This window comes from Cervus elaphus, chromosome 12, assembly GCF_910594005.1.
Source record: "Cervus elaphus chromosome 12, mCerEla1.1, whole genome shotgun sequence".
Taxonomy (NCBI): Eukaryota; Metazoa; Chordata; class Mammalia; order Artiodactyla; family Cervidae; genus Cervus; species Cervus elaphus.
The window spans coordinates 17,375,227-17,395,190 of record NC_057826.1 but is presented as its reverse complement, the minus strand read 5'-3'; the positions used below and the strand labels follow the sequence as shown (position 1 = coordinate 17,395,190).

Here is a 19,964-nt window from a genome sequence, read left to right as displayed (position 1 = left end):
GTGTTGTGTTGGTTTATGGTCAGCAGTTTACAAACTTTAGTATACTTTTGTGTAGATTGGAAATGTATTGTAAATCAGTCACTCCAGTTGACCTCAGTGGCCTTCAGTTCTTTCTGTTGTATATACTTTTCCATTTCATCTCTAGAGAAAGCTTCATCTCTTGTCTAAGTGTTGATAACTCCCAAATCTGTATCTTATTTCCAGTCTCTTGAGCTAGGTAGGCCCTTCCCTGGTGGTTCAGACAGTAAGGAATCTGCCTGCAATGCAAGAGACCCTGGGTTCGATCCCTGGGTCAGGAAGTTCCCCTGAAGGAAATGGTAACGCTCTCCAGTATTCTGCCTGGAGAATTCCATGGACAGAGGAGCCTGGCAGGCTATAGTCCATGGGACTGCAGAGTCAGACACAACTGTGGTGTGCTGCAGCCCATGGGGTCACAAAGAGTCTGACAGAACTGAGCGACTGAACAACAAGAATCCCATAGGCACCTGGGACGGATAAACTCGGCTTATCTAAGGAGGAATTACCTTCCCTTGAAAGGTGTTGCTTCTTTTCAAATCACCATCCTTTGTGTAGAAAACTACTGGTTTCTTCAACATTCTCTATTCTTGAAAACGCCCTCTTAGAAAATGCCTTTTATTCCCAGGTGGCTCAGTGGGAAAGAAACTGGTTGTCAATGCAGGAGATGCAGGTTTGAATCCTGGGTGGGGAAGATCCCCTGGCGAAGGAAATGGCAACCCAATCCAGTGTTCTTGCCTGGAGAAGCCTGGTGGGGCTACAGTCCATGGGATCGCAAAACAGCTGGACGTGGCTGAGCACACTGGCACACCACTATCTTAGCTGAGCCTCTCCTTCATCCTTTGGGACCTAGCAAGTATTCAAAAATTACTAATCTCAAAAAGTCAAGTCAGACACACAAAGCTCTAAGTTGTGGCATCCAGCCTGCAACTCAAGGGTTCTAGCCCCCTGTGGACATCCGAGAGCTCTTCACATCCGAATATACTGACGGAACGAAGACTCTAGGGAATCCACATTCCAAAAAAAAGTTATACACCTGTGCCTCAATTTTTTACCCCGCCCGGTATGCAATGCAGAACTATTCTGCAAGTTCCCTTCTCTGGCACTTAAGCTCCGAAGTCCTCTTCACTGAGAGAACTCTGATAAATGTTTAAGTAGTGATCTTTTCTTTCTCGCTTGCCTCCACTGCAACCTGTACTGATCTCAGCTGACAGGAAAAACTCCCCCGTCCGTGGCAGCAGGGAAGCAGTGACGTCACGGCTAGAATTGCCTGACCCCGTTTTTTCGGGCTTCGCAGACCACGGAGCTACAAAGACCGAGAGGGAATGAGTGGGAGGCGGGAGAGCGCAGGTCCGACCCTCACAGAGCCAAGCCCTGCGCTACCAGCTTGGCCCGCGCGGGAACCCTCTTCGACGCTACTGTCGCGGGGCTGGGAGGCAAGCGAGTGGGTGTGTGCGTGGGGGACGGCCAAACTTCCTGTCCCGCGCTCGAACTGCTTCCGGCAGGAGCCGGAAGACGCTCTGTGTGGACAGAATTCGGGACCGACTGACGGACGGACTGCTGCCAGGGAGTGGAAGGTGAGTTCTGGGGTGGTCCCTACCATCCCCGCTCGGCTGGGTGGTCTCCGAGAGGGAGGAAGTCAGCGCCGGCTTCTCGGGGTCGCGGGCCGAGCTTGTCCCCAGAGAGGACCGGGAAACCGCCCCCAGGGCACCCCGCCCGGATCTGGAGCGGCGGGTCTGAAGCCCTACGGCTTCGGCTTTTCTCCTCGAGGGCTTCGGGGGCCGGTGTTTTGGCTCCTTTACTTGGTTTGGGGGCCAGGGGCGTGGGGACAATACCGACCTGAGAAAGCTAGAGTCAGCGAGTGCCCGGGGCGGGGGTTCCCAGACGGCACCCGCAGCGAGGCCCGCCCGCCAACCTTGGGGCCCTTCACTAGGCCGTTGTAGTCGGGGAACGATGATGCCAAGGCGACTCTGCCCTGGATAGTTCAGCCCCAGATCTACCCTCTTCTTCGGATGTCCACTTACTTTCTGGGACTAGAAGAAGGAAGACTGCCGACTCGGAGGGGCTGGGCCGCCGGTTTCTCCTTCGCATGTCATTTGAAGGCGAGGGTGTGGGACTGAGTGTTTACCGCCTGTATTCCTTTCGCAGGTTGTATTTATCCTCTGAAGTCTATTCGGAGAAAAGAATTCAGTTAGCTGATTAAACTTTATCCCTCTTGTTCATGGGGCTCTGAAATGCACTTAGGATTCATTTGAAAGTTAAATATTATTAACTTGGAAGTTAAGAATTTGTATTTCTTCCTCATTTTGACCCAAGGGTCAACGCAGCATGTTTGTAAAGGGAATGAAAGAAATATTTTAAAATAAAACCAGGGACATTTTGTTATTGTTAGGGAGTGAAAAATTCCACTGTCTTCGTATGAGACAAAGTGAGGTCAACTAAGCTCAAAAGATTTAGGTTCTAGTTTTTTAAATTTTGCTTCCAAGTACAGGTCTCGTTTTTGGCAAATTACTTAATCTCTAGCTTTGACACCCCGACCCGTACTCCCTGTAAATGAAGAAGGTTACCTATTCATTCAGCAAATATTTCCTAAATGCTTAGTTTGTGCAAGCACCATGCTGAGTTAATGGGAGGATGAATAAATTCATTGAACCTTAACCAGTGAGAAAAACATGCTGGAAGACAACTTAACTCCCAAAGCAGGGTGAGATAATTGTTAAAGAGAGGTTAAACTGTGTTGTGAGAACACCAGGGAAGGATAGATTTGTTTTGACTGGAGGGAAAAGATAAGTCTTCATGGAGGATAGCATATGAGTTAGATTTTAAAGACAGGAAAGGATTTCAAAGATCACAGCTGGATTGCAGCGTTTATTACTGGAGGGTCTTATTACTGAAGAACTATCCCAAGGGAAAGATCTTGAACACTGAAATAGGTTGGAATGTTCATTTAGTAGCCAATCCAGTGTGTACTGGAGAAAAGGGTTCATTGAGGAGTATAGTGGATGCTTTAACTGAAAGAGTATTTGAGGACATACTGTTGAATATTTAAAATGCCATGCTTAGGGATTTGACTTAATTCTGAGGCACTGAACTTTGGGCAAGGGAAGTGACATAAACTTCTCTGTGTTTTGGAAAGATAAAAGATGAGTTGGAAAGGGGAATTTTAAGGGCAAGGTGGTCAGTTAGAAGCTTGTTTTCATGTTGGAGTTGAAAGATAATGAAAACCTAAACAGTGCATTATGGTAGGAATAAATTTGGAGGAATCAGAACCACTGGGATTATTTAGATATGGAGGATGAGAGAGATTGTTCAAGAACTAGAGTTTGTAGCTGAGTGGGAGGAAAATTGGGCAATAACTGAAATGGATAATACGGGAAGAAGAACAGGTTTGGTGGGGAAGATGACAATCTGAATTTTGGACATGGTTAAAATTGACATAAACATCCACTTGGGGATACCTAGCAAGCAGTTAGAAATAGTTTGGAGTTCAGAGAGAGGTCAGTAATAGAGACAAAAATTTGGGTATCATTTGTAGTGTCATTCATTCAACATGTGAATATTTATTTAGTGCCACTAGCTGCTTACACAACCCACTCCAGTGTTCTTGCCTGGAGAATCCCAGGGGCGGGGGAGCCTGGTGGGCTGCCGTTTATGGGGTCGCACAGAGTCGGACACGACTGAAGTGACTTAGCAGCAGCAGCTGCTTACAGAGAAGCTTGTATAAAAGCCCTTAAAGCTCATAGTAAAGACAGTCTCAGAGCTTCACAGTATCAGAAATGACTCTTGGAGACCTAAATTCTTTATGAATTACATACAGCACTCTGCCAGGCACCAGGTGATGGTTCTGGGTGCTAGGAGATAAAGTAGTGAACAGGACAGACTAGTTGTGTCCTTGTTTATGGAACTTACAATTGGTAAATAAGCTTGCCCTTTTTTATGACAGCCAGACAAAAAGTAAATACTATATTAAAACGAAAGAATTAGAAATTGTGATGGGTGCTGTAATGGAGACAGTAGGGATGGATAGAAAGTAAAGCTGGGGTTATGGGGAACCTTCCTGGGATAAAGTGATCAGGCATACATAACCTTTTTATGTGAGTTGATCGTTGAACAGTGCCCTGAAGAATAAAAAAATAGCTAACCAATGGAAGAGAAAGCATTCCTAGGTAGAGGAAATGACACGTACAAATCGCTAGCATAGGAAAGAGCTAAATGTGTTCAAGTAAGTAAGGGAGAGCCATTTGGCTGGAGCTTGGTGAGCAAGTAATAGAGAACAGGAATGTTTTTGGAGAGGCAGGAATGGATCACATAGGTCCTTATAGGCCTGGATAAGGATTTTGGATTTTTTCTAGATATATTGGGAAGCCACATGAAGAAAATGTGAAAATTCATAGTTTAAGATGATGTTGGGTGATGCGAAGAGAACAGAATGAAGGGAGGCAAAGAATAGAAGCAGGGAGACCAGTTAGGAGGCAATAACGGTACTTTAACGCAAGAGTTGATGGTGGCCTGGAGTAGAGTAGAGGCAGTAAGGGAGGTGGGTTAGAGATAGACTCAAGTCCAGACTTGTAGCTGGACTGCATACTGGGAGCAAAGGAAAGAAGTTATAAAAGTAACTTCTAAATGGGGTGAATGATGGCCTTCCCTTGAGTGGAGGGTTGTGGTCAGAGGGGCTGGCAGGGGATGATGCGAAACAGAGTTGGGAGAGAATTCATTTTGAATATGTTAAATTTGAGATATCAAAACATCAGGTAGAGATGTCAAATAAGCAATTATATGTACAAGTTTGTAGCTCAGGGGAGATATCTAGGCTATAGGTTACAGTTTTGGAGACCATGTCATTTAAAGCCACGTGTTCACACTAGGAAGAGAATATAATATAGTAAGAGAAGAGGGCCTGCAAACCCCTGAGTAACATTATTATTTAGGAGGTGTGTGGAGGAGGAATATAGGAGCTATCAGAGAAGACTGGAGGAGTGGCCAATGAGGTAGGATTAAAATGAGAATCTTAGAAGCAAAAGAGAGTAAGTAACGTGTTTGTGGAAGGGGGCAATGCTTCTAAGGGAAAATATCAGTTATTACTGTGGTTGCAAATGACCAATTTACTTGAGGAGAAGAGGAATTTATCACAAGGATGTGGGCAGCTCACAGGATCAAAGGAAATGCTGAAGGCTCTGGCTTTGAAAAGGACAGAAATCTGAGCAGCCCCGGGGGAGACTGATAATTGCAGTACTGGAATGAACAGGTTGCTATAGCAGTTTTCACCTTTTAGTTACTTACTTCTTTTAGAATTCATGTTCTAAAGTTAAAGTATCCGATGAATAAATCAGTTGACTGCCCAGCAGTTGGTTAGGATAGGAAAGAACACCTTACTCTACAGTCCCATCAAGAATGTATCCAGCGAGGGAAGGGTAGATCCCCAAACAAAATGTGGATCCTGTCACCTAAACAGGGGGAATGAGTGTGGAACAATCAAAAATGATAGTTGTCCCTTGCAAAGATTAAGTAAGATGAAGGCAGCAAAGTATACATTATATTTGGCACTAGGAAGATCATTGGGTTTAAATTTGTCTCTGAAGGATTGCAGAGAAATGGGGAGGTGACTGGAATAAAAATCAGGGCCGTAGGAATGGGGCACCCCAGAAGATCCTGGGAAGAGAAGAAGGAAGGCCCAGGATGAATGTTACAGTTTCTGAAATTCATTCTGGCTTCACCGTTTTGTGTTCCTGATGTCTTTGATCAGTCCTCATTACCACTTTATCATTAAAATTTAATTAACTCTCATGCTATATCTTATACTAGATATGATATTAAAAAGTTACTTGATTTTTCTGTTTCTTTCTCTACCATTTTATACCAAAACTTAAACTGCTCTTTTATGAATTTTAATTTTTGGTCTTTGTAATTCATTAGCATTAGTAGAATTTTTTTTTTTTTTTTTTTAGCATTAGTGGAATTTTGTTTTTGTTTTTTAAGTATTACTGAGTATTGTTTCCTTCTGTGTCTGTGGTCAGCCACAGGTGGAAGTGGAGGGAGCTGAGAAGCAGATTGGCACGTGGGGAGAGAGGTTAGTCCTCTCGGTTGAACTTTTGTGCTTTGTTTTAACCTTTGTGAGGAGTGACCAGTTGAGGGAGCACAGTGTTTTGCAGTTCCTTCTCTTTTTTTCTCATCATCTCTCCCTCTTCCCCTTCTTTACCAAACCGAGTTAAGGTCAAGGCATTTTCTGCCTCCCTCAGGAGGATAAGAACAACACTAGTATTCTGGGCTTTGTATTCTAGAGTGGAGTCACATTGCTTTTTGGAGGCTGCCACAATGATGTTCTGTTTCTTTCATGATGCAGAGTATTAAAAGCCCCTGGTCATCTTTCCGTTTGGAATACATGCCCTCTGTGTGGCAGTCAGGACTGAGCCAGGAGACCTGTATGAGCTCTGTTCCCTTATTGCTTTCTTAGTTTACTTTGGTCTGGTTTTCCCTCCCAATATTTCTCCATGTAGCCTGCATTGGTTTTATGCCATATCTACTCTGGGAAATGGTGTTACCACTAATTCCTGTCTAGCATGTGAGAGTTCTTCACTGAGGTGTGAACTCACCTCAGTGTAACCAGACCAAAAACTGGTTAATTATAAAGACACTTTGTCTTTCTTTGCTGATTGAGGCCTAGTGTGTAGTATTTTCCTTTGCAGACATTTAGGAAAGTTTGAGGATGGGCGTCAAGTAATCTCAGTTTCACCAAGACTTCCATCAGTGATAATTGCCGGTTGTTGGATAATATATATTTATAGCGGGTTTGTATCTATGACTTTATATTTATGACTGACTCTGTGTTAGACATATGTATTTTAGACACTTGAAAATAAAGTGTTTTTCAGTCTCTGGAACATAACCTATTAATAGCTTTGTGAGATCATTTTAGTGAATCTTATCATTAAAAAAAACAAAGCGCATGAGATTAGTGTACTTTAGTATTTTACTGTTTTATGAAAATATGCTATTTTTGTGTACCTTTGTGTGTATTTTAGGGCTTCCTAGGTGGCGCAGCGGTAAAGGATCTGCCTGCAATGCAGGAGATGTGGGTTCAATTCCAGGGTCTGGAAGATCCCCTGGAGGAGGAAATGGCACCCCATCCCAGTATTCTTGCCTGGAAAATTCCATGGACAGAGGAGTCTGGTGGGCTACAGTTCATGGGGTCGCGAAGAGTTGGACGTGACTGAGTGTCTGAGCACGCACGCAGGCATGATATGTGTATTTCACTCTCTAGGTTATGATGGAAAATGTATCTTATTGTGGGTTGCAGTCAGAAAAGTTTGAAAACGACTGCTTTATAGAAAATTTGTACTCAGTAACAAAAAAGCAGATTTCTTAACCTTTTATAGTATACTAAGGATTTGATAGATTTGCTTGTTTCTTAAGCACTTATGCAAAACTTTGCTTCTGAAGAATTTTATCATTATTCCTGTTAACTGATACATAAGTAAGCTTAGGGTATATCTATTTCATTTCGGTATTTCAGATGAGTTTCCTAGGGCCAAGAAGATGAGTAGCTTGCCCAGGTCTCAACCAGCGAAACAGAGGCAGAATTTATGTTCCTGCTTTAGACACCTTAGATTTTTTTTTAAAAACACCTCAACTTTTTAAATGAAACTTAGCTTCTTAGTATTAATGCATAATTTGTTGGATGATGTTGAGTGTACTGTAGAAAAAATAATATGGTTTATCAAACTTCAGTTCCTAGGATTTGTTTATTTGGCTAAAAGCAGAGGGAAAGGTGTTCTCCGTATGGTCCTGATCATAGAGATTGCTGTTGTCCTTAATCTATTTTGCTGTTGTTAGGAGTTCTCTCATTACTTATTCCCAGAACCTTTCAGAGCTTCTTATGTTTTTGCTTTGGTTTGTGCAAAGGTTTGTGTTGCCTGCATTCTTTTTAATTCTTAGGCTGCCTATAGGATAATATATTCAATAAAGGCAGTGGCAGAATCAGTGGGTTTCTAAAAATACAATATGTGCCAGACCAAGATTATTTTCTTTAAGCAGTATGCTTTGATGGCCATAGGGAACCATAGAGGCAGTAAAATTTAGTTGTTACCCAGGATAGAGGGCAAAAGTGTCTGAAAAGTACTATTAGACCAATCCTTGGGTTTCTGAGATCAGTTTGTTTTGTTATAAACTCTTTATCCAGAGCCAAGATTCTTTATTTATGATTTTTAGAAAATATGATTTGATGTGCCTGGCCTTTGTTGCTGATAATTAAGTATCATTATCTCTTTTATTATTTATGGTACTAAATTAGTAATTTTTCTGTTTAAAAGGAAATAAGAATACAGATTTTACCAGTCCACCAGGTAAAGGTAGAAAATAAAAATGAACAAATGATTGTCCACATTAAAGGATGTTGAGTGATCCTTTAATCACAGGATACTTCTTGGTATTGCATCTCTAATCTCTTATCTTAATTAATAGCATAAGAAATCCTGAGAAGAAATTTCCTCTGAGACCCATAATTATCTTGAGAATAGCTTCCCTTTGAGTAGAGTTATGCCTTTCACTCTGCATGCATGCTAAGTCACTTCTGTTGTGTCTGACTGTTTGTGACCCTATGGACTGTAGCCTACAAGGCTCCTCTGTCCATGGGATTCCCCAGGCAAGAATATTGGAGTGAGTTGCCTTTCACTCTAGTGTCAAGTAAGTTGCATTTGAAGGAAAAACACTGGACTCCCCCCACCTCGCACTTGTAAATTATTTTCATTGTAATTACTCTAAATGTATTCAAACAAAAAGCTGAGTAATCCTTATCCTTTCTATAGTGAACCTGATGGCCCTCAACTATAAAATCAAAACAAATTTACAAATAATTCAGTAATAGCAATGGTAAGGTCAGTGGAATTTTTAAAAACATATATGCTGAAGCAAAATTGTTTTCTTAAGCAATCTCATGTGTCTTGATGGCCATGTATTAAGTAGGTAGGAACCAGGTATTTAGTACAATATAGGTTATCAGTGTTATGTCCATTGTTACAACAGATTTATATTTTTATCTGTAAGTTGTTGTTTAGTCTCTAAGCCATATCCAACTTTTGCAATCCCTGATGCTGGGTAAGATTGAGGGCAGGAGGAGAAGGGGACGACAGAGGGTGAGATGGTTGGATGGCATTATCAACTCGATGGACGTAGGTTGGGTGGACTCCGGGAGTTGGTGATGGACAGGGAGGCCTGGCGTGCTGCGGTTCATGGGGTCGCAAAGAGTCGGACACAACTGAGCGACTGAACTGACTGACTGACTGGACTGTAGCCCACCAGGCTCCTATGTCCATGGGATTTCTCAGGCAAGAATACTGGAGTGGGTTGCCATTTCTTTCTTCAGGGGATCCTCCCGATTGAATCCTCCCAGGGATTGAAACTGCATCTCCTGCGTTTGCAGGTGGCTTCTTTACCTCTGAGCCACCAGGGAAGCCCTTATGAGTAAGTATATAGATGTTAACCACACTAAAACCTAAGAAAATCCAAATTAAATTAAAATTCATATTATGTAGTAGAGATGTTGTTTTACTGAAATGAAATACTTAATATTGAACATAATACCTGATGCCGGGAAAGATTGAAGACAGTAGAAGGGGACAACAGAGGATGAGATGGTTGGATGGACATGAGCGTGAGTAAGCTCCGGGAGTTGGTGATGGACAGGGAAGCCTGGTGTACTGCTGTCCATGGGGTTGCAAAGAATTGGACACGACTGAGCGACTGAACTGAACTGAATATTGAGCTGAATAGTGGAAAGATTTAGCTTTGGATTCACTAATATACGTAATCTATGTCTATATTTTAGCTTTACTAATAGCAATGTAGAGAATATCATACAAGGTGGTATTTATAATGTGAAGGCATTGTGAAGCAGTTTATGATAATCAGATCTCATATTCATCCAAAACTGGCCAGAAGTCCTTGAATGCCAATTTCAGTGAGGTATTATTTGGTAACTTTGTAGAGTTAGAATTGCCTTATTCAGAAGAAAATAACACAGAACGGAAGAAAGTTTATGCAAATCTTTTATCTGGTAAGAGACTTGTATCTAGAATATGTAAAAAATTCTTACAACTCTAATAAAAAGACAACTAAATTTAAAAATGGGCCAGTGATCTGAATAAGCATTTCTCCAAAAATGATGTACAAATGGCATATAAGTGCATGAAAAGATGCTCAACATTATTAGCCGTCAGGTTATGCAACTCAAAACTGTAATGAATTACCACTTCATACCTACTAGGATGGCTGTCTTAAAAAAGATGTAATTTTAAAGAGTGAGGATAGGGAGAGATTGGATCCCTCATGCCCTACTGGTGGGATTGTAAAGTGGTGTGGCCACTTTGGAAGATAGCCTGGTAATTCTTCAAGAGGATAAAGCACAGTTACTGTATCATCTTATCAGTTCTATTCTTAAATGTATACCCAAAAGAATAAAAACATGTTCACACAAAAATTTTTCACATGAATGTTCATAGCAACATTATTCATGTTAGCCAAATTGGAAAACAACCCAAATGACCATCAACTGAAAAATGGATAAATAAAATGTATAATATATCCATGCAGTAGAATAATGTAAAAAGAAATTAAGTACTGATACATTCTGTAACACAGGTTAACATTGGAAACATTGTGCTAAGTGACAACAACCAAGCCCAAACAATTATATGTATGATTCCATTTATATGAAATATTCAGAATAGGCAAATCCATAGAGAGAAAAAATAGTGGTTGCCTAGGCTTAGTCAGGGGAAGTTTTGAGAGCAAATGAGGAGGGATTACTAATGGGTTTCTTTTTGGGGGGTGATGAAATTGTTGTAAAATTGATCATGGTTATGGTCATGTAACTGAATATACTAAAAAAATTAGTGTACTCTTGGAGTGAACTATATGATGTGTGAATTACATCTCAGTGAAGCTGTTATGTAAAAAAACATTTGAATTGTTTTTGAAATCTGTTAAATGGGTAATTTGAATTGGGACTAGAAATAGCTAAATGTACATAGCAGGTTGCTGTGTTAAAGATGAGATCCTCCCAGTACACTTGATAAGGTACTGAGTGCTCCAATACAGATTCTTTTGAGGTCATCTGCCTGTTGTATTGCAGCCTACTTGTCTTTCTTTTATTTATATAGCAAACATACAAACCACAAACTGGACACCAAATTATATGGTAGAACTCAGTTGTTGTTCAGTCGCTCAATTGTGTCCAACTCTTTGCAACCCCATGGACTACAGCGCGCCAGGCTTCCCTGTCCATCACCAACTCCTGGAGTTTACTCAAACTCATGTCCATTGAGTCAGTGATGCCATCCAACCATCTCATCCTGTCACCCCTTCTCCTTCCGCCCTCAATCTTTTCCAACAACAGGGTCTTTTCCAGTGAGTTGGCTTTTTGCATCAGGTGGCCAAAGTATTGGAACTTTAGCTTCAGCATCAGTCCTTCCAGTGAATATTCAGAGTTGATTTCCTTTAGGATTGACTGGTTTGATTTTGCTGTTCAAGGGACTCTCAAGAGTCTTCTCCAGCACCACAGTTCAAAAGCATAAATTCTTTTTTATTGTCCAGCTCTCACATTCATACATGACTATTGGAAAAACTCAGAACTCAGTTACAATATGGATATTGATTTGTTCCAGAAAATGCATGGGTGTTAATTTTTTAAAAATTATCATTGAAATGAAAACACTAAAATGAAATGTCACATAACCATGAACCCTTGAGAAATGGTGATCTAGAGGTGGCTCTTAAGCTAAAAGAGAGGTGGTAGCTCCCTTCTGTAAATTATTTTAACAGATTTGTAAAATTGTCTAAAATCTAGTATATCTGCATTTTTTCCCCTTGTTTGGTACACATATTCATATGCTTAATTTAAAAAAAAATTTTCATTAATAAGGATATCAGAAATGAAGCCAGTACCATTAGTTTCTAAGAAAACTAACAGATATAAAGGACAGTAAATAGTTGTCTAGTTTCTTAGAGATTTTACAATCCTGGAATCTTAAAGTTGGAGGAACCCTAAGGGTAACCTAAACAAACACTTGATAATTTCTTGGCCTCTTGAAATGAGCTGAAATTGGGGAAAAGGAATTCTTAAATCCTGAAGATTTAAGACCAGACCTAGAGGGATTTAATTACTATTTTTGCCAACTTGCTCTGGGTGGGAATGCCAGCTCTGTAGCTTAATAATTTGGACAAATAATTGTTCTAAACCTTGGTTCCTTCTTCTGTGAAAAGAGGGATTGGCAAACTATATTGAGCAGTTATAGTGTTCAAGCGAGAAAAATGTGTAAAAGGAAAAGTCGGATTTATGACACTTAATTTTATGTGGTAAACTTAAAGCAAGACTTTTCATTTACATTTTATAACTTTTTTTTATGATGAAAATGAGGATTTCTGGAAGCCAACAATGGGGAGAGGATTGAACCAACAGGGCAATAAACATTCACGTACTTCTAAATGCCTTTTATTGTAGAGTAAGTCTTTCTTGTTCTGATTTTCCATTCTACCTTGGTATATGTTGAAAACTCCCATCCTTGATATATTTTATACTGTGTGCTTACTTTGTATGTAATAGTGCTCCCAATTTTAGCAAAAATTGTACAAAATAAAACAGACTTATTTGCCAAAATCCTGAAAGAAAAGTTAAGCTTTAAGAAAGGAAGAATTTAATGGCTGCTCTCCAAAAGTCTACAAGCAATAAATGCTGGAGAGGGTGTGGAGAAAAGGGAACCCTCTTACACTGTTGGTGGGAATGCAAACTAATACAGCCACTATGGAGAACAGTGTGGAGATTCCTTAAAAAACTGGAAATAGAACTGCCATGTGACCCAGCAATCCCACTCCTGGGCATACACACTGAAGAAACCAGATCTGAAAGAGACACGTGCACCCCAATGTTCATTGCAGCACTGTTTATAATAGCCAGGACATGGAAGCAACCTAGATGCCCATCAGCAGACGAATGGATAAGAAAGCTATGGTACATATACACAATGGAGTATCACTCAGCCATTAAAAAAGAATACATTTGAATCAGTTCTAATGAGCTGGATGAAACTGGAGCCCATTATACAGAGTGAAGTAAGCCAGAAAGATAAACACCAATACAGTATACTAACACATATATGTGGAATTTAAAAAGATGATAACGATAACCCTATATGCAGGACAGAAAAAGAGACACAGATGTATAGAACAGACTTCTGGACTCCGTGGGAGAAGGCGAGGGTGGGATGATCTGAGAGAACAGCATCGAAACATATATATTATCAAGGGTGAAACCGATCACCAGCCCAGGCTGGATGCATGAGACAAGTGCTCAGGGCTGGTGCACTGGAAAGACCCAGAGGGATGGGATAGGGAGGGAGGTGGGAGGGGGGATTGGGATGGGGAACACATGTAAATCCATGGCTGATTCATGTCAATGTATGGCAAAAACCACTACAATATTGTAAAGTAATTAGCCTCCAACTAATAAAAATAAATGAAAAAAAAAAAAAGAATTTAGAGGATGGGAGATAAGATGGCACAATAGAAGGACCTTGAGTTCGTGCCCTCTCATGAACACACCAAAATCACACCTCACTGCTGAACAATCGTCAGTGAAAAAGACTGGAACCTACCAAAAAGATATTTTACATCCAAAGACAAAGAAGCCGCCACAAGATGATAGGAGAGGCACACTCTTGATATAATCAAATCCCATACTCCCCAGGTCGGCAACCCATAAACTGGAGAATAATTATATTGCAAAAGTTCTCCCACAGGAGTAAGAGTTCTGAGCTCCAAGTTAGGCTACCCACCCTGGGGATCTGGTATCTGAAGGGGGAGCACCTGGAGCATTTGGGTCTAAATTTCTGGGGCTCCACAGGACTAAGGGAAATGGAGACTTCAATCTTGGAGGGTGCATATGAGGTCTCACATGCACCAGAACCTAGGGCAGAAGCAGTGACTTCTTAGGAACCTGGACCAGACCTACCTGTTGGTCTTGGAGGGTCTCTCTGGGAAGTGGGCAGTGACTGTGGCTGACCCTGAGGACGTCAACGCTGTTGGCAGAGATACTGGGGCGTATTCATTTGTGTGAACTCTTGCTGGCAGCTGACTTCTTGCTTGGGTCATTACCACCAAGACCTGGCCCCACCCAACAGCCTATAGTTCTGGGATGCCTCAGGCCAAGCAACAGGGAAGGAACACAGCCTATCAGCAGATAGGCTGCGTAAAGACTTCCTGATCCCACAGCCACCATGCCCCTTGACTCAGTCCTGCCCACCAGATAAGACACCAAGAGCAAGAAAACTACAATCCCGCAGTCTGTGGAACTGAGTCTCCAAATACTTATCAGAAACTGCCCTGAGACCAGGTGGGCGCTGGCCCTTGGGTGACAAGAGGAGAGAGTACTGCTGGGACACAGAGGACATCCCCTGCAGAGGGCCACTTCTCTAAGGCTGAGAAACATAACAACCTACCACATACACAAAAATTCAAACAGAAATTTAGACAAAATGAGATGGAAAAAATTATGTTGCAGACAAAGGAACAAGATAAAACCCCCAGACATCAACTCAGTGAGTGGAGAAAGGAAGCAGTCTACCCAAGAAAGAGTTTAGAGTAATGACTGTAAGATAATCCAAGACCTCAGGGAAAGAATGGATGCACAGAGTGAGAAGTTACAAAAAGTTTTTAACAGTTAGAAAATATAAAGACCAACCAGACAGAGTTGTAGAATACAGTAACTGAAATGAAAAATACACTGGAAGGAATCTGTAGCAGAATAAATGAGGCAGGATGGATCAGGGAGCTGGAAGAAAGAGTGGTGGAAATCACTGCTGTACAACAGAAAAAAAGAATGAAAAAATGAGGATAGTTTTAAGAGACCTTTGGGGCAACATGTGACACTTTAACATTCCCATTATAGGGATCCCAGAGGAGAAGAGAGACGGGGCCTGAGAAAATATCTGAAGAGATAATAGCTGAAAACTTCCTAACAGGGGAAAGGAACCAATCACCCAAGTCCAGAAAGTGCAGAGAGCTCATACAGGATTAACCCAAGGAGGAACATGCCAAGACACATAGCAATCAAAATGACAAAAAGTAAAGATACACAAAATATTAAAAGCAACAAGGGCTAAGCAACACATAACATACCAAGGGAACTCCCACAATGTTATCAGCTGATTTTTCAGTAGAAACTCCGCTGGCCAGAAGGGAGTGGCATGATACACATTAAGTGATTAAAGGAAGAAACTGCAAACAAGAATCTTTCCTCTGCCCAGCAAGGTTCTTGTTCAGATTTGATGGAGAAATCAAACTTTATAGGCAAGCAAAAGCTAAAGTGATTCATCACCACCAAACCAGTTTACACCAAATGCTAAAGAAACTTCTCTAGGTGGAAAAGAAAGGGCCACAACTAGAAAAAAGAAAATTATGAAATACAAAAGCTCACTGGTAAAGGCAAACATCCAGTAATGGTAGGAAATCATCCACACACAAACTAGTAGGGAGGTTAAAAAAGTAATGAAATCATCTGTATCCACAATAAAGTTAAGGGACACACAAAACAATTAGATGTAAAATATGATATCAGAACCAGTAATCAAGGGTGGGATGTTCTGAGAGAATAGCATTGAAACAAGTATACTATCAAGGGTGAAACAGATCACCAGCCCAGGTTGGATGCATGAGACAAGTGCTCAGGGCTGGTGCACTAGGAAGACCCAGAGGGATGGGATGGGGAGGGAAGCAGGAGGGGGGATCGGGATGGGGAACACATGTAAATCCATGGCTGATTCATGTCAATGTATGGCAAAAACCACTACAATATTGTAAAGTAATTAGCCTCCAACTAATAAAAACAAATGAAAAAAAACAAACAAACCAGTAATCGTGAGAGGAGGAGAGTAAAAATGCAGAATATCTAAAATGCATTTGAAATTAAGATATCAGCAACTTAAAGCAATTGTGTGTGTGTGTTTATGTGTATATATATATATATATAGAGAGAGAGACTGCTATACTAAAACCTTATGTTAGGGACTTTCTTGGTGGTCAGGTGGTTGAGAATCTGCCTTCCAAAGCAGAGGATGCAGGTTTGATCACTGGTCCAAGAACTAAGATCCCACAAGCCACGACAGAGCTAAGCCACGTGCTACAACTAGAGAAGACTGTGCACTGCAGCAAAGAGCTTGCTCACTGCAGCAAAGACCCAGCACAGCCAAAAAGCAAAATAAAACGAAAACAAAACAAGAACAAACCTCGTGGTAATCTCACACCAAAAACCTGTAATAAATACACACAAAAAACGAAAAAGAAATCCAAACACAACACTGAAGATAGTCATGAAGAAAGTAAGAATTTAAATTAAGTGGGGGAAACAGCTTCATGAGGGTCCCAAGAGTTCTGTTTTTTTGGGAAACACTGTTCAGATTTTGACCATATAACTATCTTTTATACAAAATTGAGAAATTAAGAAAAATGTTACACCAGCCTACCACCACCCACCCAGTATAATGACTAGCATGGCTGTGTGAATTTCCTTTTACTTTTTCCTGTGCATGTCATAAGTGGTTTTAATAACAGTGAATGTATCATTTTGTATTTTGTTTTTGTAATTTAGTATCATTAACATTTTTGTTGTTGCTTTGTTTTCATAACTATTTTTTTTTTCATAACTATTTTTAAGTGACAGTGTCATACCATAATCAGCCGTTACTTAAATGAAAATATATGTGTATTTATATGTTGCATATAGTTATTTATTATCACATTTATTATTGCAGATGATAAGGTGAAATTCTTTGGGCATATAGCTTTTTTCCATACTGAAAACCTCTGCTTATTTTTTATTTATTTATTTATTTAAAAATTTACTTTATTGAAGTGTAGTTGGTTTACAGAGTTGTGCTTCTGCTGTACAGCGTGATGACTCGTGTGTATATATGTACATACACACACATGTTCATATTCTTTCCCACTGTGGTTTATTACAGGATATTGAATATAGTTCTGTGTTATACAGTAGGACCTTGTTGTTATCCATTCTATGTATAATCGTTTGCATCTGCTAATCCCAATCCATTTCTCCCCTACCTACTTCCCCCGTGGCGACCACAAGTCTGTTCTCTATGTTCTTAGAATAGATTCTTAGTAGAAATTCTACATCAAAGTATGACTTTTTATGGGTTTTGATACATGTTGGGCTTGTTCTATTTTAAAACAAGTGTCTGGGGCTGAATTCTTTACTTGCTATTGTGATTTGGGGGTATATAAAGAAGTTTTGTTTTTCTAGCTACGTTTTCCTGCTGCTCTGAAACCTCTTTTTCCCTTTTCAGGCGACACTGATTGCCCACCCAGCGCAGCATCTGACAGGAGAAGCATAGCCCTCCCGAGAGGAGTATGAGCGCCACAGGAAGGTGTCGTTGACTCTGTGTTAAATTTTAACCTGTCCCCTGAACAGCTGCAGAATTTGGAAGCTGAATCAATGTTATCAGATGAGTTAGAATCCAAACCAGAGGTGAGCCCAAACAACTGGGTTCTTTTTCTTTTGGTGGGCTGTGTTAGTTTGTTCTTGGTTCAAGAGTCAGCAAACTTTTTCTGTAATGGGCCAGGTAGTAAATATTTTAAGTTTTGTAGGTTGTGTTTTGGTTGTAAATACTAGTTTGTTATTTTTCTATTACTAATTACTTTCTCAAAAATTTAAAACTTCAGTTCTTACCTTTTATGACTTTTTATATTTGTTAGTTTTGGGGCTTCCCTTGTGGTTCAGCTGGTAAAGAATCCGCCTGCAATGCGGGACACCTGGGTTTGATCCCTGGGTTGGGAAGATCCCCTGGGGAAGGGAAAGGCTACCCACTCCAGTATTCTGGCCTGGAGAATCCCATAGACTGTATAGCCCATGGGGTCGCAAAGAGTTGGACATGGCTGGGAGACTTTCACTTTCATATTTGTTATTTAAATAAGTATAAATTATTAAACATTTAGATAATATAATGACAAAATTTTTTTATATGGCATATATATGTATACATATGTAAATCTTTAGTACCACAAACCATGTTAATTAATTTTATATATATTAATATAATTATATTGATTATATAATTGTATATATTAATAAGTTTTCTTTTTAAATGTGATTAAGGGATTTAAACGTAATTTTTATTCATTTTTCTCATTCTAATTTTCTAACATTTGTGTTGTTTAGTGGAAAGAGCTAAATTTGGAATCATGTTACCTAAGTATGAAGACTGACACTTCTCCTAACTAGTGATGTGACCTTGGACTAGTGATTTAGTGTCTTCATCTTGATTTCTTGCCTTTGAAATCATGTTCAATTTTACTGAGTTCAGTGAGGATTAAAAGAACCAATACACAGAAAAGTGCTTTATAAGGTATATTATAATCATATACATTGTTGCAGTTGAATTTGTAATAGCCACCATTTATAACTATAATTATTTTTATCATTTCTCTGTTTTGTGGAAGGTTATTGCTTTCCATATCATTCAATTTTTGTCTAGAATAGAACACTTAATAAAAATAACATAATATTTTGTAGTTAATCTGGTTTTTCTATGAATAAGGCAGATAGTAGTGAGCAATCAAGACTTAATTATCAGTACATAGTCTCCTTTTGGTAAATTCAGAAGTTTAGATATATTTCTGACAACCTGTATTATTTGTTGTCTCCACATCCACCTCTTCCCCTCCAGCTCCTGGTACAGTTTGTTCAGAATACATCCATCCCCCTGGGACAGGGGTTAGTAGAATCAGAAGCTAAAGACATAACTTGCTTGTCCCTACTTCCAGTGACTGAAGCCTCAGAATGCAGTCGGCTAATGTTACCAGGTAAAAATTAGTATCATCAAAGATAAGATAAACAAGATTTAAGAACTTAGCCTCCTCTGTGGTACTAGTAGAATGGGATAACTGACTTTATAACTGACTGGTAGAAACTGTAAAAATTATAGGAGTCACGGCGAAAGGCAACCATGGGAATCATAAGTGCATTGATAGTTTTTTTGTTTAATTTTTTGGCTATGCAGTGCGGCCTGTGGTATCTTAGTTCCCCAACCAGGAATTGAACCTGGTTCCTCAGCATTGAGAGCGTGGTGTCCTAACCACTGGACTGTCAATTCCCTGCACTGGTAGTTTAAGTCATAAGAATGGATATGAACACCCATAGAGTGAGAGTGAGATGAAAAGGAGGCCAAGGCAGAACTGCATGGAACTCAAGGTACCTATTCAAGGTACAGGGTGAGGCAGGAGAGCCTGTGAAGGAGGGAATAAAGAGAGGCTAGAGCAATAGGAGAATACTGGTATGAAGTACAGGCATGGAACCCAAGGGAACGGTCAAGTTGACAAATGCTTCTAAGAGGCTAGTGATATAGGGACCATCCTAATGAGATAGACTTCCCTCGTAGCTCAGTCAGTAAAGAATCTGCCTGTAGTGCAGAAGATCCGGGTTCAATTCCTGGGTCAGGAAGATCCCCTGGAGAAGGAAATGGCAACCCACTCCAATATTCTTCCCTGGAGAATTCCATGGACAGAGGAGCCTGGCAGGCTACAGTCCATGAGTCACAAGAGTCGGACAGGATTAGTGACTAAACCACCACCAGTGCCATAGGATCGGTGAAATCATTATTGCCCTAGGCAGGACATGTTCCTTGGAGAGGGAATGGAAAGCCAGGCTGTAGCAGGTTGAGATATCACTGCAAGGATGAGTTTAGTTGAGGAAGTATACTTTCTAAAGGTTGTCTTGCTATGGGAAGGAAAAAGAGAAGGATGTAGAGTAGATTAAAGAGTTAATTTTTTTTAAGATTTGAAATATTAGAGGGTGGTTTTATGTTAAGGGGAAAGAGTCCATTAGAGAAGCTGTGAACAGAAAGAGTGGGTAATTGGTAAGGAGGCTCCAGGAGAGGTAGGAAGAAGTA

General features: G+C 40.4%; 1 protein-coding gene across 5 annotated transcripts in view; it reads left to right on the top strand.

The window, feature by feature from the left end:
• The first annotated feature begins 1,458 nt into the window (after nt 1-1,458).
• ZNF410 (zinc finger protein 410) overlaps nt 1,459-19,964 on the top strand; it is a 41,706-nt gene continuing 23,200 nt past the window's right edge. For 4 of the 5 annotated variants that reach the window (XR_006343862.1, XM_043919195.1, XM_043919192.1 and 1 more), the window contains exons 1-3: nt 1,459-1,592; nt 17,364-17,545; nt 18,744-18,879. Coding sequence is in view for 4 of the 5 variants with exons in the window: in XM_043919195.1 (XP_043775130.1) it covers nt 17,513-17,545; nt 18,744-18,879 (169 nt within the window). In the remaining variant the exon portion in view is untranslated. Of the gene's footprint in view, nt 1,593-12,447; nt 12,510-17,363; nt 17,546-18,743; nt 18,880-19,964 lie in introns of those variants that run through there. The other variant, XM_043919193.1, reaches the window with a different exon arrangement.